The sequence below is a fragment of the Microtus ochrogaster genome, chromosome 5, assembly GCF_000317375.1.
Source record: "Microtus ochrogaster isolate Prairie Vole_2 chromosome 5, MicOch1.0, whole genome shotgun sequence".
NCBI lineage: Eukaryota > Metazoa > Chordata > Mammalia > Rodentia > Cricetidae > Microtus > Microtus ochrogaster.
Genome location: NC_022012.1, coordinates 38,033,657 through 38,059,522, shown reverse-complemented (window position 1 = coordinate 38,059,522; position 25,866 = coordinate 38,033,657). Strand labels below are relative to the sequence as shown.

Here is a 25,866-nt window from a genome sequence, read left to right as displayed (position 1 = left end):
TTTTTTTGCTTTTTCAAGACAGGGTTTCTCTGTGGCTTTGGAGCCTGTCCTGGAACTAGCTCTGTAGACCAGGCTCGTCTCGAACTCACAGAGATCCACCTGGCTCTGCCTCCCAAGTGCTGGGTTTTCTATATTTCTTATCCCAATCCCACCTACTCTGGCATTCTTTCGAGAGGGAGAAACCCCATTTCAGTTTGTCTTGTGCAAGAGAATTAACAGATGGGCTGACCAGACTATTCCTAGCAGTAACAACAGTCTTGTACACATCCACAGATTGGTTCTTTCCCTGGCTCCTGATTTCAGGTTTGCATGTGGATTATCGCATGTTAACATCTTTGAGGTCTTTCACAGTCAGCACCTTTGGATGAAGGGTCTCCTCTGTTTGCACACTAATTCCTATAGGCCTACAATTTCTTCCTTAATTGTGTTAGTGTAATGTGGTGGTAATGATCATAAGCTGTTGAAATTGACTCTTGCCTTGAACTTCTCCTTGCCATTTTTTAAAAAATCTATGATATGGCAATAAAAATCCAGTATCATTTTCTGGTAACTAATAAGCCCTTAAAACGTATTAGGTTTTAATATGCTTCCAGCCCTTCCAGAGGACCTGAGTTCTGTCCCCAGCTCCCTTGTCTGGCTGTTCACAATTACTTTTAACTCCATCTCCAAGAGAAATCCTATTCTGGTCTCTGTGGGTACCTGAACACACGTGTCCTATACTCTCACACACATACACTTAAATAAAAAATGAATCTTAGAAAAATGAACTTTTGTCATTTTGGGGAGGTAGTTTAGTGGTAGTGTACTTATCTAGCATGCCAAGAGGCTGTGTCTGTGCGCCCTGATGGAAACATGGAGTATTTCTAATTGTTGTTAGGAGTGCCCTCTTTTCAGATGCACACAGGCTCGATTTTAGCTCATATCTTGATTTCTGCAGTGTCTTATTTTATAGCTCCCGTTTCTTTTATGATTCAGGATGCCATTCCTTTCTTTGTCAGTACTCTTCCAACTCATCTCTCTGCTTTTGCGATCTCTTTATCTTGCATATGGCTGTCATTTACAGCCTTGAAGCGGATCTTACTTCCCAGTTCCACACTGTTAATGATGCCCTACTGCATTTGTAAAATCCCTTACTCTTTTGGTTTTATTATACTGCCATGATTATGCTACACAGCTCTCTCTCTTCTGAAATGTAGCATTTGCTTCATTTCCCGTATTGTCTGTAAAAATGCCATCCATTCTTTGAAGTCTAGAAAACTTACCAAGTTATATTAAATTATAAAGTATATGTATGGTCCATTACTCTAAACTGACAAGATGGCTTTGATGATGAAAATTCTCTGGCTTTGATTCATTTTACCATATTTAGACTGATCTAAAAAAATTATATTGTTTCCCAGTCTTTGAGGACAGCAAAACTTGGTAACTATAGTTATTATGTGTTGATTCAGAGAAGTCCATATGTTTAAATAGAAATTGATGCTTAATGTGTTGTGTACTCTGGAGTTAAATAATTAATCATAACCGGATAGGCTTTACATATTTGATTAGATTCTATTAGAACTGTCTCCTGTTCAGTGTAATTTGTTTTGTTTGTATATTTTTCATTTTATTTTTAAGTGCTTGCCATTAGTTAGCCTTAAAGGATGCTTCCTTGAACAAAGTTATGGGGATTGCTTAACTGTGTTGCTGCTAGTTTATAGAAATAGTCTTTGGAAGCTGGTACAGAAAAGATATTGTGGGCTAGGCTCTCAGCTCCAGACAAGTTCTGGACTCTAAGACAATCACAGTACATGGGTTAATGCCAATTAGTGGCTCACTCACCATGATTCTTGAGCTATTTTGTGTTTTCTAACTATACTTAAAAAACCCCACCAAAGTTACTAACCTCCAAAACGATCTCGATTTTCAAGATAGGATCTTGCTTTAGAGCCCAGGCTATTAGCCTTGAATTCATGATCATCTCAACTTCCTGAATATTGGGATTGCAGGTGTATACTACCTCATCTGACCCATACTTTAATTCAAATGTGTCATACTGTTTTAAAGTTTAAGTGCATTTGTCTGGTGCAAAGGAATTAGGAAAAAATACCCATGAAAAACAACCTTTTCTGGTAATAACGTTATAGTGAAGAAGCATGGTGGTGATTACTGTAATTAAGTGATCAAAGTACTGTCAGTGAGATATTGTAACGTGATAAAGGGCACCTATTCCTGCTTTTTTTCATGAATTCATAATTTCAGTGAAATATAAATATGTAAGTCAGATATGCTGAAGACATTGTAGAAGAAACAAACAAACCAGTATTTTGAAAAACAGTCATCATGAAAAACAATTAAAGATCAAAAAACTACCATAGCAGGTAAAAAGAACAAGTAGATTATGGTGTCCAGGGTTGGGTGTGGGAAAGTAAGACCTGGAAAAAAAATCTAGGGCTTCATTAAGAATATTTTTCTGGGCAATGGTGGCACGCACTTTTAATCCTAGCACTCAGTAGGCAGATTTCTGTGAGTTCAAAGCCAGCCTAGTCTATAGAGCGAGTTCCAGGACGTCTAGGCTTACACAGAGAAACTCTGATTACTGTTCTCATGCTGATTTCTTGAGTTGATTGGGTAATTTTGGACACTTGTGGGGCTAGAACCAGGTCCTTTCCCCTAAGCAGTGCTGGCTGTTGTGTTTAGTGTCATCTAGCCTAATTTAAGATGGTAGAGTGCTAGAGGGAGCAGAAAGTGGGTGAGAGGAGGTCTATGGAAACTGCTGTCTTTATAACTTCTCAGAAAAATTGCTTCAAAATTAACAGATCACTTACAAATGAGTAAGACCTAACTACAGTACATAAAGAATTTGACACTCTTTCTGCTCTGCCCCTAAGGAATTGTCATGCAGATGATGGAAGGAAGATAGTAACTGCTGAACAGGGCATAGCAGAGCCTGTGAAAAGTCTGAACAAGATGGCACAGTTTGTTCAGAAGCCTAGAACAGACATTAAATGTAGGTGTGTGGCTTTTCTCTTCCCCTTCCCAAAGAGGTAGGATTTGAGAATGCTGAAGACTAGATAAGATTTCCATAACTATAGTCATTGGAAGGGAAAATAGGTGTCATGTAGAGATCCCCAGATCTGACACTAACAAGCTTACAACGTTAACACTGAGGACTGGGGTGTGGCTCAGTGGTGGAGTATTTACATGCACAAGGTGTTAGGTTAGATCTCTAGCATTAAAAAGAAAGAATTTGAGGGCTGGAGAGATGGCTCAGCGGTTAAGAGCACTGCCTGCTCTTCCAGAGGTCCCAAGTTCAATTCCCAGCAATCACATGGTGGCTCACAGCCATCTGTAATGAGATATGGTGCCCTCTTCTGGCATGCAGGGGTACATGCAGACAGAATACTGACAATACTATACACATAATAAATAAATAAATCTTTAAAAAGAAAGAATTTGATCATGAGGAGATGCACGTACTGTTCATGATCTACCACCATAAAAAGCATGGGGCCTGAAAAGTACAGAATATTTTGGGAGGACGTTGAGCATTGTTTAGAAAGATGAATTGGAATGAGAACATGAGTACTTTCTGATGGCTCTTGGCCAGAGCTGTGTGTGGAAGGAATAAAGAGGTTGAATTAAGGTTCTTTTGAGAGTTGAAGAGATGGCTCAGTGGTTAAGAACCCTTGCTGCTCTTAGAAGGACCTAAATTCAGTGGCTGACAGCCATTTGTAACTTCAGTTCCAAGGGATCCTGCTCCTCCTCTTGGCTTACTCAGGCGCTGCATGAGAATACTGCACATACATACAGGCAAAACATCATATACATAAGATAAAAATAAATAATTCTGCTGAGAGGTAAGCTCAGTTGTGAAGGACTTGCCTAGCACACACACACACGACTGATTCTTAAGTTCATAAAGTATAAATTATGGAGGGTTTGTTGAAGACTCATATGGGCTTCTGCCTTCTTGCTTTGGTGAATTAGTGTTTCCTTTAACTACTTACTATTACCAAGTAGTGTGGGTGGGAATGTGTCATAAATTGGATGGACCGTGAGTATGGTATTACATATAAATAAATATATATTTTCTTTGTGTTTTATTTTTTATTTTTCCTTTTGGTTTTTCAAGACAGAGTTTCTCTATGTATCCCTGCTTGTCCTGGAACTCACAATATAGACCAGGCTGACCTCAAACTCAGATATCTGCCTGTTTCCGAGTGCTGGGATTAAAGGCATGTGCCACCATGCCTGGCTGATATTATATATACTTAATGGGGGGGAAAACCTTGATATTTTTAGATATATTGATTGAGAATTCCTTTTGCAGTTTATATTCATGTGTTTCTCTGTATGTGTTTGGGATATGTTTTTGCTATATAACTCATCCTGGTTTTACTGCTTTTGAAGTAGAGATTCCCCTATCTTAGCAAGTGCTGAGGGATAACGAATGTGTTCTATGACTCCAGGCTCTGTCTTTTAAAAGAACAACTTTAGTAGATAAGAGTTAAGCAGTACTTCTTTGACTTCCTGTTGAAAGAAGTTCCGTGATGTCTATTTTTAAAGTTGGTTACTCTGTGCTGAGTGGAGGCTGCTGCTGTTGAGTTCCGACTGTCTTCTCAGCATGTTTCCCACTGAGCGTTCTTAGATGATACTGGTGTTGGATAGCAAGGTTTTGGAATTTGACCAGTGAAGAGCTACAGTTGTCACTTGAAATAGTACTAGTATATAAAGTACTCACAGGCATCGGTCACTTCACGTTTAAATACAACTACCTGTGTGGGTCTCCAGCCCATATTGTTAAGGTGGCTTTTTATCTAAATTTATGTTTAAAATATTTCAGGCTTCCCATAATATTTTGTTAATGAAACCTTCTAATTATAAGGCTTCTAAATTTTTACATTTATTTATTTATTTATTTATTTATTTATTTATTTAGTGTTAGGGGACATATACCTATCACAACCTGTCATGTGGTGGGTTTAAGGACAACTTTTGAAAGTCAGGTTTCTCCGCTGTGTGACCCAGGGCATTAGGTTTGGCAGCAAGTACCTTTATCTGCTGAGCTGTCTTTCTGTCCCAATGACACAGATTTTTGGTTTTTTTTAGAGGACACATTTCTTCTATCTTTTAAGAAAGGATTTATTTATTTTTATTTTATGTTTATAAATATTTTATAAGCATTATGTAAGTGTACCACATGTATCTGGTCCCCATGGGAACCAGAAGAGGTTGTTGCATCCCCTGGAGATGGGGTTATAGATGATTGATAGTTATCTTATGGGTGCTGTGAGCTGCAAGAGCAGCAAGTATTCTTAACTACTAAGCCCTCTCTTCAACCCCTTGGGGTTTTTTTGTTTCTTTTTGAGGGTCTTGCTATGTAACCCCTCCTAACCTCAGTTATGGGTTAAAGCCACCACACCTGCTACTTACATACATTTTGAAAGAGTTTTACAGCTACTATACAATGAGCCACAATTAACTAAATTGCTGTATTTATTTGTTTGGTTTTATTTATTTACTTCTAGGTAGAGTCTCACTGTGTAGCTCTGGCTAACCTGGGACTCAATATTGTGGATGAGGCTGTCCTTGAACTCACAGAGATTTACCTGTCATTTAAAAGCATGTTCTACCACAACTGGCTAAATTACTGCTTTTTAAATTTAATTTTTTAAAACTACATTTTACTCTATATGTATCTGTATGTGGTTGCTAGTGTCGTGTTGTTGAGTGTAGGTCAGGAGACAATGTTCTGGAGTTGATTCTCTCCCTCTGCTATGTGGGACCCAGGGGTGGAACTGAGGTTATCAATCTTGGAGGGAAGTAAATTCCTTTACCTGCTGAGCTAACTTACCAGGCAAACAACTGCTTTTAAAAATAAAATACTTTCGTTTCTTTAAAAATATTAGACCTTGCCAGGTGGTGGTGGTGCACGCCTTTAATCCAGCACTCAGGAGGTAGAGGCAGGTGGATCTCTGTGAGTTTGAGGCCAGCCTGCTCCATAAGAGCTAGTTCCAGGACAGCCAGGGCTATTATATAGAGAAACCTTGCCTCGAAAAACAAAAAACAAAGAAAACAAAACAAAATTAAACCTTTTTAAATTTTTGAACCATTTTGTGATGAGTTTTGTTTGAAATGACTAAGGTGATTTTTTTTTTATTATTATTTAATGTGTCTGTTATTTCTTTAGAAAGTGTAAAATTCTTTAGGCATGCTACTTCCTAGGTTCTTGGATTTAGCAAGTCTCTAGTACAGATAACAGTACTTTAACAAGTTAGATTCATTTTTGTGGCCTTGAGTAGGCTCCATGTAAGTAGTTACTTATGTAAATAACATAAGACATTAGTTAATTTGTATTGTTGACAGGCAAAAAGGAAATATACTTTACAAATAATAAATTGTGTGTGTGTGTGTGTGTGTGTGTGTGTAGAATATGTATATGTATGTGCCATTCCATAGGCATGAAGGTCTGGCCTTACTTTCTACTTGAGACAGGGTCTCTGTTGCTGCCACTGCTGGCCTAGAGCCTCTAGGAATTTTCCTGTCCCCACCATCCCCCCACCCTCCATCTTGTGTAGGAGCACTGAGATTACAAATAAGTACGACTGTGCTCAGCTTTTTGTGGGTTCTGGGGTTTTAACCTCAGGTCCTTACTCTTAAACAGAAAATGCTTTATTTGCTGCTTGTCTGAACCCCATGGCATAATTTCTTTTTTTTTTTTTAATATTTATTTATTATGTACACAGTGTTCAGCCTCCATGCCTGCAGGCCAGAAGAGGGCACCAGATCTCATTACATATGGTTGTGAGCCACCATGTGGTTGCTGGGAATTGAACTCAGGACCTCTGGTAGAGCAGTCAGTGCTCTTAACCTCTGAGCCATCTCTCCAGCCCTGAGCCATCTCTCCAGCCCCATAATTTCTTTTTATATATATATGTATATATATGTATATATATTTATTATGTATACAATATTCTGTCCGTGTGCATGTGTGCAGGCCAGAAGAGGGCACCAGACCTCTTTACAGATGGTTGTAAGCCACCATGTGGTTGCCAGGACCTGAACTCAGGACCTTTGGAAGAGCAGGCAATGCTCTTAACCACTGAGCCATCTCTCCAGCCCCCCATAATTTCTTGATGTAGCTTCTAGTCCTCAGACTTAGGAGGATAAGCACTGGTGATCTTTTGTGTTTCCTTTTCAGTCTTAGGAATCTAAATTAAATGGTCAAGTTCAGATTTCTTTCCCACTTTGAATATAAATGGAATGGCATAAATCCATAACTTTTTATTGATGGGGCTATTTGTGCTTCCTCTGAACACATCTGATATTGTAGAGGCCCACAGGAGTTAAAAAACTGCCCAAGTCCACTACGTTAACAGGACAGGAAATACACTTCGATCCTGGTCTTCTCGACTGTTACTATAAATGAGATCTTGTCAGTTGGAAATTTATCACTACCAAAGGAGTTTCACAGAACTGTAACCTCGACTATGTGACTGTCTTGCTTTCACTGCCTAGACATCATCACATTGCTTCCTGTGGAGAGTCTCCATCTTTAATGCTTACCTCTCAGCTACCTTTTACTTTTTGAACATCATAGCATTTCAGAGGGATGAGGCATTCTCACTAACACAAGAAAGAGTTACTACTCATCTTTTTGGGGGGAAGGGATGTCACCTGGCAGATCTTAAACTCACAGATCCGCCTGCTTCTGCCCATTCACTATTTATGTATTTGTTTGCCTATTTATTTTCATATTTTTACTCTTTTGGTTTTTCAGGACTGAGTTTCTTTGTAGCCTTGGCTGTCCTGGAACTCTCTGTAGACCTAGCTGTCCTCAACTCAGGGATCCACCTGTCTCTGTCTCCTGACTGCTGGGATCAAAGGCGTGTGCCACTATTGCAGCCCAACACACTCTCAGCACTCTCCACCCTGTTCCCTTGAGACATTTCTCTCTGAGGATGGAGCGAGACTGGTGGCCAGCAAACTTCCGGTCTCTGCTCTTCTCACAGTGCTAGTGTTAGAGCTATGTACTATCATGTCCAATTTCAAATGGGATCTGAGGATTTGAGTTCAGGTCCTCAAGCTTATAAGACAAGCGCTCTTAACCTGCTGAACAATCTCTCCAGCCCTTTTTTTCAATTTTAAAGATAAAACAGGAGCTATAGTTACCTATCTAATCTTTTAATGTACTTTTATATTATTAGCAATGTACAAATCTTAGTTCATTATTAGATGAAATTATATACAGTACAGTTGTTACTTCATACCTAAAGTAGACTGAATAGAAATAATCAAATAATCATGGTATTTTTTCATTGTTGTTATTTATTTGTTTGTTTTTAAATTTTGTTTTTGAGATAGGGTGTTAGTGTATAGCCTTGGCTGGCCTGGAACTCAGAGGTCTGTGAGATACAGAACCTGTCTCTGCCTCCCTAGTGCTGAGACAGATTACTGTTGACTTTTTAAAGAAGACTGAAGCTGGCATTGTAGGTCTGTAATCACAGCATTTGGGAGGCTGAGGCATAAGGGTTGCTGTGCATTTAAGACCTGCCTGAGTGGTGGTGCCTGTTACCATTAACCAGAGGCAGGTGGATCTCTAGATCAAGGACAGCCTGGTGTGCACAGTGAGGTCCAGGATAGCCAGGGCTGTGTAGAGATACCCTGTCTCAAAACACAAAACAAACAAACAAAAGGACCAGCTTGTATCACATAGTAAATACCTAGCCAGCTAGGCAAGACCTTGTCTCACAACCAGCACCCTCCAAAAAAGTATTGATGCTGGATTGGTCATGTAGCTCAGCAGCAGACTGCTTCCCCTTGAGAAACAAGGCCATGGGGTTTGGTCCCTAGCACCGAAAAAACAAAACTGATTTTGCACATAGAATCAGCAGTTAATCATGGGGAAATTGAGAGAGGGGAAGGGGAAGTTGAAGGCCATAAAGTCAATTTGCAGTTCCTTAGATGTGGGTGGTTAGAGCCAAAAGAAGTACAGAATGACCTTTCTCTGCTGTTACAGAAAGGCCTGTGCTTCTTGCAGCTATTGGGAGTTTGTAACAAAAAGTTCCGTCTTCAGCATATTGCAAAAGATGCAGTGGTTGTGTTATTCATTGGTCTTTGGAGAATGATAGAGTGTGGGAACTGATAACTCTGACAGGACTTTAACAAGTCCTGCCTACTTAGCCATACACCCAAATAAGTGTCTGTTAATCCCAGCACTCAGGAAGTAGAGGCAGGCAGATCTCTTGAGTTCGAGGCCAGCCTGGTCTACAAGAGCTAGTTCCAGGACAGCTAGGACTGTTACCAAAAAAAAAAGATAGATTCTGCTAATAACACTGTAGACACTGAATCCTAAGCCCAATGCCTTGAAGTGTTACTGGGCAAAATTGCAACTCAGATCTCTTAGAAAACTCCAACCCATGAGTTTTTAGAGACTTATTTGCTCTTGAGAAGTATGATTGTGGTGCACATCTGGTGGTTTTAAGAAATGTCTGCTGGCTTGGGGAAGAGGAGCTCTTTCTTTGAATAGGAAAATGTGTTAAATTGATTTTCAGTAACTATTTCAGTCAGCACTTTCAACTCATCTTAGGTAGCTGGTACCATTACTTCCTTACCATCAATAGCGTTCCCTTTTTTGTGGCTTACTCCATAGATTTATAAAAGCTTTCTGTCCATTATTTTGGCATGCATTTTTGTTTCTTATTCCACACAACATTATATCTGGTAGATTTTTAGTGGAAAAATATTTGGAGAGCAGAAGATACCAACATGATAAGAGTCTTTATCTTTTCTCAGGTTCAACTTAAAGGTCACCATTTAGAGAGGCCTTTGAGAACACCTTTGTTGAAGAGCCTACTAGACATAATTTTTCAAAAAAAATAAAAATGAAGCTTGGCATTGTAGCACATGCCTTTTATCCTAGCACTCTGAAGTCAGAGGCAGGTGGATCTCTGAGGCCAACATGATCTACAAAGCAAGTTTCAGAGTAGCCAGGGCTATACACTATACAGAGAAACCCTGTCCTGAAACACACACACACACACACACACACACACACACACACACACACACACACAATGTTTACATTAAATAAAAATGAAATTTTATGGAAAGGTAAGATTGACCCTGCATAGAACTAAATCAGTAAGGAATTTGTATTAGAAAAATAGTACAATTCAAAGGGGAATTGAAAACACACTGTCTTCAAACTTGACAAATCAAATATGAGAATAAGGGAAATAGAAGAAGCCAAAAATTTTGTTTATGGGAAATAAGAGACACCATCATTAAATACAAAATAGGATTATGAAGAAAGAGCAGATTTGAGAATGAACATTAATTCTGATGGTGTCATTTTCAAGTGCTCCTGTTGATGGATAAATAAGGTGAGCAGTTAGAAAGCTATGGAAATCTAAGATAGGGAGTTTCTATGGTGTGTGTGTGTGTGTATACGTATGTACACGACTAACAGTGCCTGTGGAGGCTAGAGGCATTGGATTTGCTAGAGGGTTTCCTTGAAGGGGAATTACAGGTAATTACAGGTTAGCTACCTGATGTGGGTGTTGGTATTGAAGCTCCTGTTTTCTGCAAGAGCAGTATATGCTCTTAACTCTGGCCTCTCCCTAGCTCTGCTCAGAGTGGTTTTTGAAGTTCTGGTATTACAAAGGAAGAGAAAAGAAACTGTAGAGAATGGAAAACAGCAAAGAGCAAAGAGCTTGGGAAATATCTCCAAGGGTTTGGAACAAAAGCTGAAGAACAGAAACAAGTAGACCCAAGAGAGGACAACATGGGAATCAAGCTTTATTTTCAGATAAAAAGTGAGATGTAAACCCTTTTTTTTTGGTTTGGGTTTTTTTTGTTTGTTTGTTTTTGTTTTTTGTTTTTTTGAGACAGGGTCTCTCTGTGGCTTTGGAGCCTGTCCTGGAACTAGCTCTGTAGACCAGGCTGGCCTCGAACTCACAGAGATCCGCTTGCCTCTGCCTCCCAAGTGCTGGGATTAAAGGCGTGCGCCACCACTGCCCAGTGACGTCATTGTTTTTTTTACCACTGAGTAATACTTTATTGTATAAATATACTACATTTTCTTTATCCATTCTTCCATCGAGGGGCATCTCTAGGTTGTTTCCAGATTCTGACTATTATGAATAATGCTGCTATGAACATAGTTGTGCAAATGTCCTTGTGATGTGAGTGTGTATCCTTTGGGCATATGCCCAAAAGTGGTATTGCTGGGTCTTGAGGTAGATTGATTCCCAATTTTCAGAGAAACCACCATATTGATTTCCAAAGCAACTGTACAAGTTTGCACTCCCACCAGCAATGAAGGAGTGTTCCCCTTACTCCACATCCTCTAGCATAAGCTGTCATCCTATATATTTTTTAAAACACAATTTTAAAGATTTATCTCTCTTTTTTTTAAAAATGTGTATGTAAGTGTTTTGCCTGCATGTGTAAGTATATTCTATATGTGTGCCTGGTACCCATGGAAGCCAGAAAAGGATATAGCATCCCCTGAAACTGGAGTTAGGCAATTTAGTTAGCTGTTGTGTTTGGGTGCTAGGAACTGAACCTGAGTTTTCTTCTCTCTTACAATGTATTTCAACCACCGTTTCCCTTCCCTCCACTCTTCCAAGTCCTCCCCACCACTTCCCATCTCCCACAGACCAACCGCTCTCTGTTTCCCTTCAGAAACAATCAGGCCTCCTAGGATTATCAACCGAACACAGCATAACAAGATGCAATAAACCCTCATCAAGACTGGTTGAGACAACCCAGTAGGAGGAAAAGGAGTCCCACAAGAATTCCAAGCTAAACAACCTTACATATCTGCAGAGGACCTAGCGCAGACCCATGCAGGCTCTATGATTGCTGCACCAGTCTCTGTGAGCTCCTATGAGCTCTGCTTAGTTGACTCTGTGGACTTTGCTCTCATGGTGTCCTCGACCCTACTGGCTCCCCTCTTCCGTGGGATTCCCTGAGTTCTGTCTAATGTTTGGCTCTAGGTTTCTGCATCTGTTCCCACTAGCTGCCATAAGAAGCCTCTTCTCTTTCCTCTGGTGACTATTGGGCTAGGTACCAATCTATGAGTATAGTAGAATTTCATTCACTTTTTTTGGGGGGGGGGGCAGTTGTATTTGGTTCTACTCTAGGTCTCTGGGCTATTCAGGCAGTGTAGGATATAGGCTTTCTCTTGTGCTGTGGGCATCAATTAGATGAGTGGGCAGTGGTGGCACATGCCTTTAATTCCAGCTGTTGGGAGGCAGAGGCGGGTGGATCTCCAGATCTCCGTGAGTTCAAGGCTAGCCTGGTTTACAAAGTGAATTCCAGTATAGCCACGGTGGTTACACAGAGAAATCCTGTCTTGGGAAACTTTAAAAACAAAAAACAAACAAAGAAAAAAAGGTACAGAGTAGTGGTAGGCCTGGGACACCAGCCCAGCCACAAAACCTTCGGCCTACAATCTATCCAGTCTGCCAGATGTGCTGGGGCAGGGCAATGGTGACTCAGAACTTGTAGGAGTGGCTGTAGACAGAGACTGTGCTTTTGTTTCCCTGGCTGCCCAAACCTGAATAATCACACAAAAATTATATTAATTAAACACTGTTTGGCCAGTGTCTTAAACACATTCCTAGATAACTCTTACTTCTTAAATCAACCCATTTCTATTAATCTATATATTGCCATGAGGCTGTGGCTTACCAGTCAGTAATGGCATCTTTTTTCCTTTGGCAGCTATATAGTGTCTCTTTGACTCCACCTACTCTTCTCTATATATCTCTGTTTTAGATTTTCTGCCTGGCTTTATTCTGCTAAGCCATTGACTGAAACAGCTTTATTCATCAACCTATAAAAAGCAACACATATACAAAAGGACATCCTACATCAAGTGTCGAACCAGTGACTGCTCTATCTTGAAGCCAGTGATTTTAATTGCTAAGTCATCTCTCTAGAATCTCTTGCCTCTGTTTTTGACTATTTTTTTTTGTTTAAATTTCTTTATTATATTTATTGTCACTGCACAAATATGGAGGTCACAGGACAACTTTCAGGAGTTATTCGGTTCTTCCCTCACATAAGATATGACACTCAGGTTATCAGGCTTGGCAGCAAGTGTCTTTACCCAATGAGCCATCTTGTTGCTGGCCCTGTAGCAGTGTCCTTTACACATCATACGTTTTCAGTAGTTTGGGATATATTGTTAATCATAGGCTCTCCCTGTCTTCACAAGCTAACATTTAGCATAGTGTTCTGTATTACTTGGTTCAGGTTCCCATCAGGCACTTTAGTGTTCTGCTAAGTTCTGTTTCATATATTACTTAGGATATAATCTCCTTCCTAATACTGAATTGAACCCAGGGTATCTATCTAGTTTAGGCAGTCCTGTACCATCCCTATTTTAATGATGATGATGATGATGATAATTTTACAACTTGACCATAGTTTCCTCTCCCTCCTTTCCTCCCAGTCCTTCCCCGCAACCTCTCTTCTGCTCTCTTCCTACTCCTCCTCCATTTCTGTCTAGAAAAAGATGGGCCTTCCATGAATATCAACCAAACATGGCTTATCAAGTTGCAGTAAGACTAAGCACCTCAAAAAAAGGTGTTGTGGGGGGGGAATTGAAGAGATGGCTCAGTGGTAAGCACTGACTGCTCTTCCAGAGGTTCTGGGTTTAATTCCCAGCACCCACATGGCAGCTCCCAGCTGTCTATAACTTCAGTCCAGGGAATCATACCAATGTACATAAAAAAAAAGGCAATAAAAAAGCCCCCCCCACCACATTAAGGTTGACAAGGCATCCCAGTATGAGGAATAGCCAACAAGAGAGTCAGAGCTGGGTCTTGTGATGGTGCACATTTCTAATCCCATCACTCAGGAGGCAGAGGCAGGCGAATCTCTGTGAGTTCCACGACAGATAGTGAAACCCTTCCTTGAAACACCAAAAAAAAAAAAAAAAAAAGTAAAAAAGGTCAGAGACAGCCCCTCCCCTGCTCCCACTGTTAGGTATCCCACAAGTAGATCAAGCTACATAACTAACATATGCAGAGTGTCTAGGTCAGTCCTATGCAGGCTCCCTGGTGGACGGTTCAGTCTCTGTGAGCCTGCCCCTATGAGCCCAAGTAAGTTGTGGTATCCTTTACTGCTCTGGCTCCTACAATTCTTACTCCCCCCTCTTCCACAGCTCCACCTAATGTTTGGCTGTGGGTCTCTGCATCTGTTTCCATCAATTGCTGGATGAAGCCTCTCTGATGACAATTGGGCTAGGCACTGATCTATGAGTATAGCAGAATCTCATTAGGCATCATTACATTGACCTGTTTTGTTTTGTTTTGTTTTGTTTTTGCCAGTCGTGTTTGGTCTCTGGGCTATTTGGTTCTGTCCTAGGTCTCTGGGCTATCTAGCCTCTGGGTCCTCTGGGTCCTGGCGTTTCAGGTAGTCAGGGGTGGGCTCCTTCTTGTGGCATGGGATTCAGGCTGGGCCAGTCATTAGTTAGCCACTCTCACAACGTCTGCGCAGCCTTTATTCCAGCACATCTTGTAGGCACAACAAATTGTAGGTCAAAGGTTATGTGGCCAAGTATGGTGAGTTCTTGATCTTAAGTTTAGATTCTACTTTGGTCAATAGCAGAAGACTAGTGCAAGGAAGAGCACACACATCAGGGTAAACAGAAACTGGTGTGTTAAAGCTGAATAGAAATGTCCCAGCAGCAGTTTGCAAAGTCAGAGTTGATTTATGCTGCATTTATTTTACCTTGAAAAGACAAAAAGCACCTGATGGTGACGCTGTAGTATAACAGATGAAAATGTCTTTTTTTTATTAATTAAATTATTTATTTTTGGTTTTTCGAGACGGGGTTTCTCTGTAGCTTTGGAACCTGCCCTGGAACTAGCTCTTATAGATCAGGCTGGCCTCAAACTCAGAGTTCCACCTGCCTCTGCCTCCTGAGTGCTGGGATTAAAGGCGTGTGCCACCACTGCCCGCCTGAAAATGTCTTTTAAAGATGCTTTTTGTAGAACATCAATAATTAATCATGGTTTGAGATTTTGTCCAGTTATATAATAAGAATATAGAGTTTTGAGCACATAAATAGAAAATTATTAAGACAATGGAAATATGTCAAATTGGTAGTTGATTTGGTATTTAATTATCTAAAACATCTAAGTCCTGTTCTGTGTGGTGCTGACATTAGAGATAATGAGGACAATCTGATAAAATTAGAGGTATCGCCTGTGTTAAATTGGTACCGTGTAGGGTCTTTATAGTCACATCCATTAAGTAGAGATTACTAGGACAAAGTTAATTGATTGTTAAGAACAATGGTAGTATATGTACATATTTGCTTTGGATGTTAACGTTTCATTTTTTGGTAAAAAGAAGTAGTTTAGTAAAATTTAGAAATTTTAGTATAGTTTTCACCAAGTGTGATTTAGTGAAAATATTTGTCAAGTCTGGACATTTAAATAGTTATTATTGACAATGCTTTCATCTTGGATGTATTAACCAACATTTGGACACTACATTTCTTTTGTGTGTGTGGTCATGGATGTGCGAAGTTGTCATGTTTGTTTGAAGCAATCTCTTATCTGTAAGCCTAAAGCAAATTTGTTCCTGTTAGCTTAAGCACAAATATTTGATTTCAGGAATTTTTCTTATTTACTGTATGACATTTATTTGAATGGGGAGAGAGATGGGATACATTAGATTGCCATCTTTCATTTGTTGCTAGAGCAAAATAATTCCTGAAGCCCTACATAAAGAATAGTAGCTCTTTCAATAATACACTTTTTCCTCTCACTTATGTTCATGTTAAGCTACTTTGTATAATGAATTCAGTGCACTTAAAATATCAGTAATTTGCTGTCAGTGGTGGCTCACACCTTTAATCCCAGCTCTCAGGAGATAGAGGCAGGAGGATCTCTGAGTTTGAGGCCAGCCAGGTCTACAGGGGGAGTTCCAGGACAGCCAGAGAGCTACATAGAGAAACCCTGCCTCAAAAAAACAAAACAAAACAAAATTTAAAAGAAATCAATAATTTATGTTTTAATTATTGTACTCTGATCATTTGTAGGCGAAACCTAACCAAATTATCCCTGATCTTCAGCCACATGCTGGCAGAACTGAAAGGCATCTTTCCAAGTGGACTCTTCCAAGGAGACACTTTTCGGATTACTAAAGCAGATGCTGCAGAATTTTGGAGAAAAGCTTTTGGGGAAAAGTAAGTCTCTAGATGATAAACCTAACTATGAAAAGCTAAAGCTTATGTTAAGAGATATTTGTTTAGAATTTGAAATTATAAAATATTTAAAACACAGTGGGTCAGCAAGATGGCTCAGTGGGTAAAGTGCTTGCTATACAGACCTGACAAGTTAGCATTTGCCCTCTGCGCTCACACATTAGCACACACTACCATCAACAATAACAATTTAAAAAGTTAAATTATGGGGGGCGGTGGCGGGGAGGAGGCGGAAATCCTCAATAAATAAATAAATTAAAAAAAAAAGTTAAATTATTTTTTAAATTTTGTTCTGCTATTGTTATTATTATTGTTGTTGTGGTTATTATTATTATTATTTTGGTTTTTCAAAACAGGGCTTCTCTATGTGACAGCTTTGGCTGTCCTGGAACTCACAGATTCACTTGCCTCTGCCTGCTAAATGCTGAGATTAAAGGCATGTACCACCACACCCAGCTTTTTTTTTCTTTTTTCTTTTTAAACCAGGAATGGTGGTTCGTGGCTATAATCCCAGCACTAGGGAGATGAAAGCAGGAAGATAAGAACTAACTACCCTGGGCAACATGAGATCCTCTCAAAAAACAAAATAAATAAAAATATCCAAAATATGAAAAAGATGTCAGGGATAGTGTACACTTATAATCCCAGCACTCTGGAGGCAGAAGCAGGTGGATCTCTTGAGTTTGAGGCCAGCCTGGTCTACAGAGCAAGCACCAGGACTGGCTACACAGCTACTGATAAACCCTATCTCGAGGAAAAAAAAAACCCAAAAACCAAAAAACAAACAAACAAACAAAAAAAAGGACAAGCTTTGGGGCAAATGCATGTGCTTACTTCCCAGCTTTTTGGAACATTTTTTCTTTACAGCTTTTCCCAATCTTTAAAGAAATAAAACTGCAATTGAGATGAAGTCTGTATTCTTTGATTGAATGAATATTCTTCCTTTTCTCTCCCTGTCTATTCTGTTAATGGGCATTTACGTTACAAATTATTGGTTTAAATTTTTTAAACTGTGTATATGTGTGTATTTATACACGTGAGTGTAGTATAGAGGCCAAAAGAGGGCGGCAGATCTCCTGGAGCTGAAGTTATAGGATGTTGTGAGCTGTTGGATGTGGTGCTATGAACTGAACCTGGGTCTTGTGGAAGAATGATACCTGACATTATCACTGAGCCACCTTTCAGCCCCACATTTCAAATTATTGCTGTTTCAAACTTAAATGAGTGGTGTCATGGTTGTTTTCATAGGCTAGGAATTCTCCTTAGTTACATAGCTAAGAATGTTACTGGTAAGTCATGGGGTTTCACTTTTTCCCCTTCTACTAAATATTGCCTAATTGCTTTCAAAAATGGTTTGTATGAGTTGCTTTCTCTTTCTCATTTGTTTTGTTTTGTTTGTTTGTTTGGTTTTTGGTATTTGGGGGGGTGGGGGCAGGATTTCTCTGAGTAACCCTGACTGTCCTGGGAATGCTCTTGTGTTAGACTAGGCTGATCTTGAACTCGGAGATCTGCCTACTTCTGTCTCCTGAGTGCTGGTAAGAGTTACAGGATTTGAGTTACGTTGCAGTACAGCACAGCACTTGCCTAGAGTGATTCAGGTCCTGTTTTCAAACCTTAGCAGTGAAGAAAGTGTACTAATTAAAAAGAAAATGCTAATGCGTAGCTAGGCGTGGTAGTGCACACTATAATTCCAGCTCTTGGGAAACAGAGGCAGGAATTTGAGGCCAGGCAGCAATGCAAAAGTTCCTGGGCCACTCCCCCCACCTTTTTTTCTTTTTTCTTCAAAAAATAGACAAACAGCTGGTGGTGCAGACCTTTAATCCCAGCGCTCAGGAGTCAGGGGCAGGCGCATCTTTGTGAGTTTGAAGCCAGTCTGGTCTACAGAATGAGTTTCAGGTCAGGCTCTAAAGCTACAGAGAAACCCTGTCTCAACCCCCCCCCCCCAAAATAAATCTCTCACAGAAGTCAAATTATATTTAAACTAAGAACAGAAAGAAGAAAATAAGGGATATGTTTGTTAACTTCCTAATGAGTAACAGATGATTTTCTACAATTCTCTGGCCAAAAATGTCACATATTAATCACCTTCTCATCCTTCTACAGGCAATTTGTTCTAACCTAGAAGCATAGAAGAAAGATGATGAGGTTATGTTTTTTTTAAAACAGGGTTTTACCATGCAGACTCTGGTTAGCCTTGAACTTTCCATCCCCTTCCTCAGCTTCACCATGCTGAAATGAGAGGTTCAGACCTCTACACCAAGTTTTTCTTTGGAAATGGCATCTCACTAGGCCTAGCTGGCCTGGAACTCATAGAGACCCACTTGTCTGTGCTGGAACTAAAGGCTTAAGCCATCACACCTGGTTTTGAACTAAACTGTGAAAATCACAGTCAGGCAGGGTAGTGGTGCCACGTCTTTAATCCCAGCACTCAGATCTCTGCGGAGGCAGTAGGATCTCTGTGAGTTTGAGGCCAGTCTGAGTTAAAGGACAGCCAGAGCTCTTAAACAGAGAAACCCTGTCTTGAAAAAATAAAATAAAAACAAACAGAAAAAAGAAAATCACAGTCAGTCCATATCTGCAGTTGCCTACTATCTCATTGTGCCTTCTCTCACCCACTCCACCTCAGGACAATAGTTCCTTGGAAGAGCTTTCGACAGGCCCTTCATGAAGTGCATCCCATCAGTTCTGGGCTGGAGGCCATGGCTTTGAAGTCCACTATTGATCTGACCTGCAATGATTATATTTCTGTTTTTGAATTTGATATCTTTACACGACTATTTCAGGTAGGATACTAAAGTCATTGACTAACCTGGTACTATTTTTATGAAGAGAAAGCTCTTTTTAAAAATAAAAAAGATAAAAACTGAGTGTGGTGGCTTGTAATTATAATTCTACCACTTAGGGTTTTGAGGCAGGATGATTGCTGAGTTCAAGGCCAGCCTGGGCTAACGAGTGAGTTAGAAGCAAGCATGGCCTATAGGATAATGCCCGTCTCAACTAGGAAAAAAAAGTAACATTAAGGATTTTGTCTATCTTAAAAGCATTTCAGTTCAGTACTGGAGAGATGGCTCAACAGTTAACAGCACTTGCTGCTCTTGCAGAGGACTCTGGTTCAATTTCCGTGGTGACTTGCAACTACCCATAACCCTAGTTCTAGGTGACCTAACGTCCTGTCCTGACCTCTGTGGGCATCACACATGCGTGTAGTTTGCCTGCATACTTGCAAGCAAAATACTCCTACATATTAAAAAAAAAAATAAACACAATCTAAAAGTGTTTGAATTCATTTTAGAAACTTGTAAACAAAAGAAAGATTAAAATTTAAACTTGTATTATTAATTTTAGAATTGTGAGAGTGGGGAAAATAGAGACAGTTTATTAAGAAAGACAGAGAAAGGCATTCCCAAGATTGGAAGTGGGTCTGAGAGTTGAGAAAGGTCCTAAGTATTGGTCCTTCAATGTTTGTATGTGCCAACTTGAGTAAGCATTCATTAAGAGCTTAATAATTGTACATATAGGCCCTATTCTGTTTTTCTGGGGCTTGTCACTGTTTGACTTTAATACTGGTAAGAGCTGCTGAGCAATTTTGTGTGTATAGTTGTCTCCCTATACAAGACAGCTTGTATTCTGAACTCTCAAAGTGTCTATTCTCCCAAATATATTTGTCATTCCCAAAGAATGACAATAGAGAATTTGTGACAAATTTGTATTTGAGAGGTGAAGTTTTTTTCTTTTGTTCTTCATTGTTCTGAAGGTGTATGTCTGAGCCAGATGGTTTATGATTGATTTTTTTTATTTCTTTAGCCCTGGTCCTCTTTGCTTAGAAATTGGAACAGCCTTGCTGTAACTCACCCTGGTTACATGGCTTTCCTGACATATGATGAAGTGAAAGCAAGGCTCCAGAAGTTCATTCACAAACCTGGCAGGTCAGTACCTTGAAGTTGATTCACAAACCTGGCAGACTGAAGGAAAGAGGTTTGTTCTCCTAAATTTCATTCTCTCATGATTTTTGTTAGAGTTAAAGGAACATCATTTTTTTACTGGTTCCCCAGTAGTCCAGTTTTGGGGATAGGATTGATTTAATCAACTCATGTGATCTAGTAAATGTTTTTAAGCCAATATAGAATGGGATTTATGCTGGGTGCTTAGAGTCCGAGTACACAAGAGCTTAGAAAGCTAAACAGGAGAATGGTTCGAGACCAACCTGAAAAATATATCAAAATCCCGTCTCCAGTAAATAGAACAGTGAAGTATTTTGCTTCTGTTATGGAATCATTAGAGGAGTTGATTTTTTTTTTTATGTTGGAGAGAGTGAACTGAGGCCTGCAGACATACTACAGCATTCATTTTCCCCCTAAGCTATGCCCCAGTCCCTTGAAAAAGTTACTTTAAATTCTTTTCAAGTTTGCACAAGAAAAGAGTTTTATTATTTATGTTTTCATATATACTTTGTTGTTATTCATATTCATCCTTTTCCCCTGAAGAAGATATTCTTAATGGTCTTTTTTTAAAATCCTGTCTCTATCTTGCTTTATGTCTGATAGCATATATATTGAAACTTTGCTAATCTCTGTCCTCAGTTACATCTTCCGGCTGAGCTGTACTCGTCTGGGTCAGTGGGCTATTGGGTATGTTACTGCTGATGGGAACATTCTGCAGACAATCCCACACAATAAGCCACTCTTCCAAGCACTGATTGATGGCTTCAGGGAAGGCTTGTGAGTATCACTGCTTTCTGTCGTCTCTTAACATCTAGGAACTGGGGACACCAGTGCTTCTTCATTAGTGGCTTCTATTGCATGTTTTTTTTCTGCAGACTAAAATTTCAGTAATGTGTTAACATGCCACCTTACCCTGCCTTGAGGTTGAAGCAGCTTTGTTCTTTTTGGGGGCTCCCTAAGTGAGACTGGCTATCTTTGTTGTTTTAGTTAGTGCCACGAATAAACTTTATCTCTTTTTCCAAATAACTTAGTTTTAAAGCAAAATTAGGATAAAAAGCTATGTAAGGATCAGGACATTCTGCTGCTTTACCTAGTCAGTGAGAGGGTGATTAGATGTTCCAGTGACAGCAGACCTCGGTTGCCTTCAGCCTAGTTTTAGTCTGATTCAGTTGTTTTTTTTCTTCAGGCCTTGGGCTAATATTTATGGCTAAGTTTTTACTCCTGAATTACTTACTTTAGGAATTTAAATTTATTTTCAGTCAGTAAACACTGAAAATACTGTTGAGTGGGTATCAGAACAGCAACTGTGTTCTAAAGTTACTAGGAAAAGACATTTTCCATTATGTATCATCTCAGCATTAGCATTGAGGCAAGGAGAGGTGCTGCTCCTAACATCTGGGCAGTCTGGTGCTGAGATCACTGTAGATTATCTCAGTGGCTTCATTTGCTTCCGATTCTACCACTTGTAAATTGGGGTCTCTAGTCAGTAGCAAACGTAGCGCAGGACATGATGGCATGCACCCATAATCCCAGCACTCCAGGAACTGGACTACATAACAAGGCCCTCTCTCAGCAATCAAAAATAAAAAAAAAATATTTATGCCTCATGGCCATTGAAAATAGAGGCTGACAAACTATGACCCATCAGCTAGGTGTTTGATACAGCCTGCAGATCAAGGTGATAGTTGCTTGGGGATTTTGTTTTGATTGTTGAGACAGGGTTTCACCAGGTAACACTGGTTAGCTTAAAACTTACTTCTTACTTTGTAAGCCAGGCTGACCTCCAATTCACAGAGACCTGCCTGGTTCTGCTTCCCAAGTGCTGGGATTAAAATTGTGCGCCAGCACCCATGGTTTAATCACTTATTTTTACACGTGGGAGCATTTTGCCTGCCTGCCTGCCTGCCTGCCTCTATAGGCACCACTTGCAAGCCTGTTACATAGGAGACCAGAAGAGGGCATCAGAATTTTGGAACTTGAGTTACAGTTGTGAGCCTCCAAGTGGTTGCTAGTAATCAAACTTAGATCCTCTTGGCTGTGGTGGTACAGACCTTTAATCCCAACAGTGTGGAGGCAGAAGAAGGTGGGTCTCTAAATTTGAGGACAGCTTGATCTGCATAGTGAGACCCTGTCTCAAAATAAAAACAAACAAACAAAACCCCAGATCCTCTGGAAGAATAGCCATCTCTCCAGCCCCTTGTTACTTGTTTCAAAGATGTGGTAGCTGGGCATTGATGGCACATGTGTTTATACTCGGAAGGCAGAGACAGGCGGATCTCTGTGAATTCAAGCCAGCCTAGCCTACAGAGCAAGTTCCAGGACAGTCCCTAAAGCTACACAGAAACCCTGTCTTGAACAAACAAAAAAGTGGTATATTTCATTTGTCTGTTTTACTTTGCACTGATAATTTGACCTGATTGAAATGCAAGGATTATTAATCTCTTTCTAGCTATTTATTTCCTGATGGGAGAAGTCAAAATCCTGACCTGACAGGTTTATGTGAACCAACACCACAAGATCATATCAAAGTAACCCAGGTGAGTTTTGTTTTATAATTATATTCATTGGAGCTGAACTTTTGGGTGTATTCTCAGAACTCAGTAATAGTCTAAGTATTACAACAATTAGATTTTAAACTATTGATTAGATTAGTGAGTGTGTATGTGCATGTATGGTGTGGTGTTGCATCTGTATGAGGAGGCCTGACCGAGGTCAACAATGAGCATTTTTTAGTCATTCTCCATCCCGATTTTTTAAAAATAGAGTCTCTTATTGAACCTGGACCTGACTGATCGTCTTGGGTGGCTGGGCATCGAGCCCCTGGGATCTCTCTGTCTCTGTCCCCCAGCCTTAGGGTTACAGATGTGTGTGCCTTTTAGGTGGTCCTGGGGATCTGAACTCAGGTTCTCATTCTTGTACAGTAATCAGTTTTTCTATTGATGGAACCATCTCCTCGGCACCTAATGTGGCATTTCTATTTGAGTAAACTTTTTATGTGCATGGGTACCTGTACCTCTGAATGAATGCGTGTACGCCACATACATGTATATCTGTGAAGATAAGAAAAAGGCATCAGAACTGGAGTTCCTATGTGAGTACTGGGAAGAACAGCCAGTGCTCTTAATCACTGAGCCATCTCTCCAGCACCACTCTTTGAGTAAATTTGACAGTCTTTTGGTTTTCATGTTGTTAACATTTAGTATCACTCATTCAACACATTTTCTCTCAATTTTTTCATCAAAGGAACAATATGAATTATACTGTGAGATGGGCTCCACATTCCAACTATGTAAAATATGTGCGGAAAATGATAAGGATGTGAAGATTGAGCCCTGTGGACACCTCATGTGCACATCCTGCCTTACATCGTGGCAGGTATGGATATCCAAACTGTTTTCTCTGTGTGGTTACTCTGAGAGTAAGGTGGGGTAAGTTCAATTTTTTTAAGTCCCCTTCTCTTGCTTGCTCCCCCCCCCCCCATTTGAATGTTTAAGGTAAGGCCTCATTTTACCACTGCTGGCTACCGTATCAATTTTGGAAGATGACTTCAAACTCCTGTGCCTTCTGCTTTGACCTCCCAAATGCTGGCATTACAAGGGTGGGCCATAGTACCTAACTCTTCTCCTATTCTCTCTCTTCTTCTGGGCACTGAGGAATAATTCCAGGGCCTGCTAAGCACACACTACCTCTGAATTATATTCTTCATTAAGTCTACTTTTATCTGTAGGAGCTGTACTTACTAGGAGATGAGTATGTTACATTCTTTCAGAATATCTGTTACTCTCATTTGTTCTTCTGCAGGAGTCAGAAGGTCAGGGCTGTCCATTCTGCCGATGTGAAATCAAAGGTACTGAGCCCATCGTGGTGGATCCATTTGACCCCAGAGGCAGTGGCAGTCTATTAAGACAAGGAGCTGAAGGAGCTCCTTCCCCAAATTATGATGATGATGATGATGAACGAGCTGATGATTCTATCTTCATGATGAAGGAGTTGGCAGGTGCCAAGGTAAGACTGGAATTCGGGGGCATTGGAGATACAACTTGGTGTTAGAGAAATATCTTGGTCAGCATTTCTGTTATTATGATAAAACACTGACCAAAAGCAATTTGGGGAGGAAAGGGTTTATAGCTTGTAGTTCATCATCAGGGAAGTCAGGGCTACACTGGGAGGCTTTCTTTCTTTGTTAGAACTGAGGATTAAGGGAGGGAGATGCTTGAGAATTTTATAAAAATACTAGTATTCATTTCTTCACTGAATGGCACATGAATAGTGTTTTCTTATTCTATTCTTTATAGCTTTCAGTTTGTTTTATATTTACTTTTAGACGATATTAAAATTTGACTCTCTTTCTCTCCTTAAAATCTTACCATAAAAGTGTATGAAAACATGGTGCTGCCCGGTTCTTCACACCCGGCAGCTGTGATTTGTTGTTGTATGTTTTGTTTCTTTTTCTGCGCTGTACCTTGGACTTGAGCTGTAGGCACGTAACTGCTACCACTGAGCCACATCATTGATCTGAGGGGTGTGTGTATTTGTTGTATAAAGTTAAAGGTTTGGGGGTTTTTTTGTTGTTTTTTTTTTATAACCTAACTTCCTGTTTTTCCTGAAATAATTATATTTCTAGTTTTCAGTTTGCATCTGTCACTAATAAGAAGACCATGTTTTAAAGCATCTTCTCAAGTGGCTGGATTAAGAAATAAATGCTTAGCCCAGCAGTGATGGTGGTGCACACACCTTTAATCCTGGCACTTGGGAGGCAGAGGCAGGAGGATCTCTGTGAGTTTGAGGTCAGCCTGGTCTACAGAGCAAGTTTCAGGATAGCCAGGGCTACACAGAGAAACCCTGTCTCTCAAAACTGAAAAGAAAAAAAAAAAGAAAGAAAGGACTGCGATCAGCAAACTGTACAGTGCAGTAGGTAGCATATAATACAGCGCTGTGATCCTCGGCAGTCATCTGTGCACCTTCCATCTGCTCTGCTCACTCTCTAAGTGGACTGCTTCCCTGCCATCCTTTCCTCTCATGGACCTGATTGCCTCTCCTCTGCAAAGACTTATTTCTTGCATCCCATGTTTTCTTTTTCCCTTTTTGAGGGAACTATGCCCTTGAAATATCTTTCTGGGAGCCTGGAGAGATTGCTCAATGGTTAAGAGCATATGGTACTCTTCTAGAGGACCCAAATTGGATTCCCTGTATCCATGTGCGACACCTCACAGTTACCTGTAACTCCAGTTCCTGAAGGATCCAAATTTGTAATCTTGTAGTCACCTGCACCCATATACAAATGACTGCACACAGACACTTATACATAATTAAAAATAGTAAAAATAAATCTTTAAAAATATCTCTGGCCGGGCAGTGGTGGTGCACGCCTTTAATCCCAGAACTTGGGAGACAGGGGCAGGTGGATCTCTGTGAGTTCGAGGCCAGCCTGGTCTACAGAGTGAGTTCCAGGACAGGCTCCAAAGCTATACAGAGAAATCCTGTCTCAAAAACAAACAAACAAACAAAAAATAATCACTGTGAAAAGGTGAAAGAGTAACTTTCTGGGGTCTTTGAACAAAGGGGACATTATATATAGATTGGAGGTCTTTAGGGGAAGTCAACAAGTGCTAGACTAAGCCGGGCGGTGGTGGCGCACGCCTTTAATCCCAGCACTCGGGAGGCAGAGGCAGGCGGATCTCTGTGAGTTCGAGACCAGCCTGGTCTACA

At 40.2% G+C, this 25,866-nt stretch overlaps 1 protein-coding gene across 1 annotated transcript in view; it reads left to right on the top strand.

Moving 5' to 3' along the window:
• The window catches only part of Cbl (Cbl proto-oncogene), an 85,938-nt gene that overhangs the window by 44,361 nt on the left and 15,711 nt on the right, over positions 1 to 25,866 (top strand). The window contains exons 3-9 of the mRNA XM_005347167.3: positions 16,052 to 16,198; positions 18,843 to 18,999; positions 20,021 to 20,142; positions 20,797 to 20,934; positions 22,607 to 22,694; positions 23,401 to 23,532; positions 23,959 to 24,162. Of these exons, the coding sequence (XP_005347224.1) occupies positions 16,052 to 16,198; positions 18,843 to 18,999; positions 20,021 to 20,142; positions 20,797 to 20,934; positions 22,607 to 22,694; positions 23,401 to 23,532; positions 23,959 to 24,162 (988 nt within the window). The remainder of the gene's footprint in view (positions 1 to 16,051; positions 16,199 to 18,842; positions 19,000 to 20,020; positions 20,143 to 20,796; positions 20,935 to 22,606; positions 22,695 to 23,400; positions 23,533 to 23,958; positions 24,163 to 25,866) is intronic.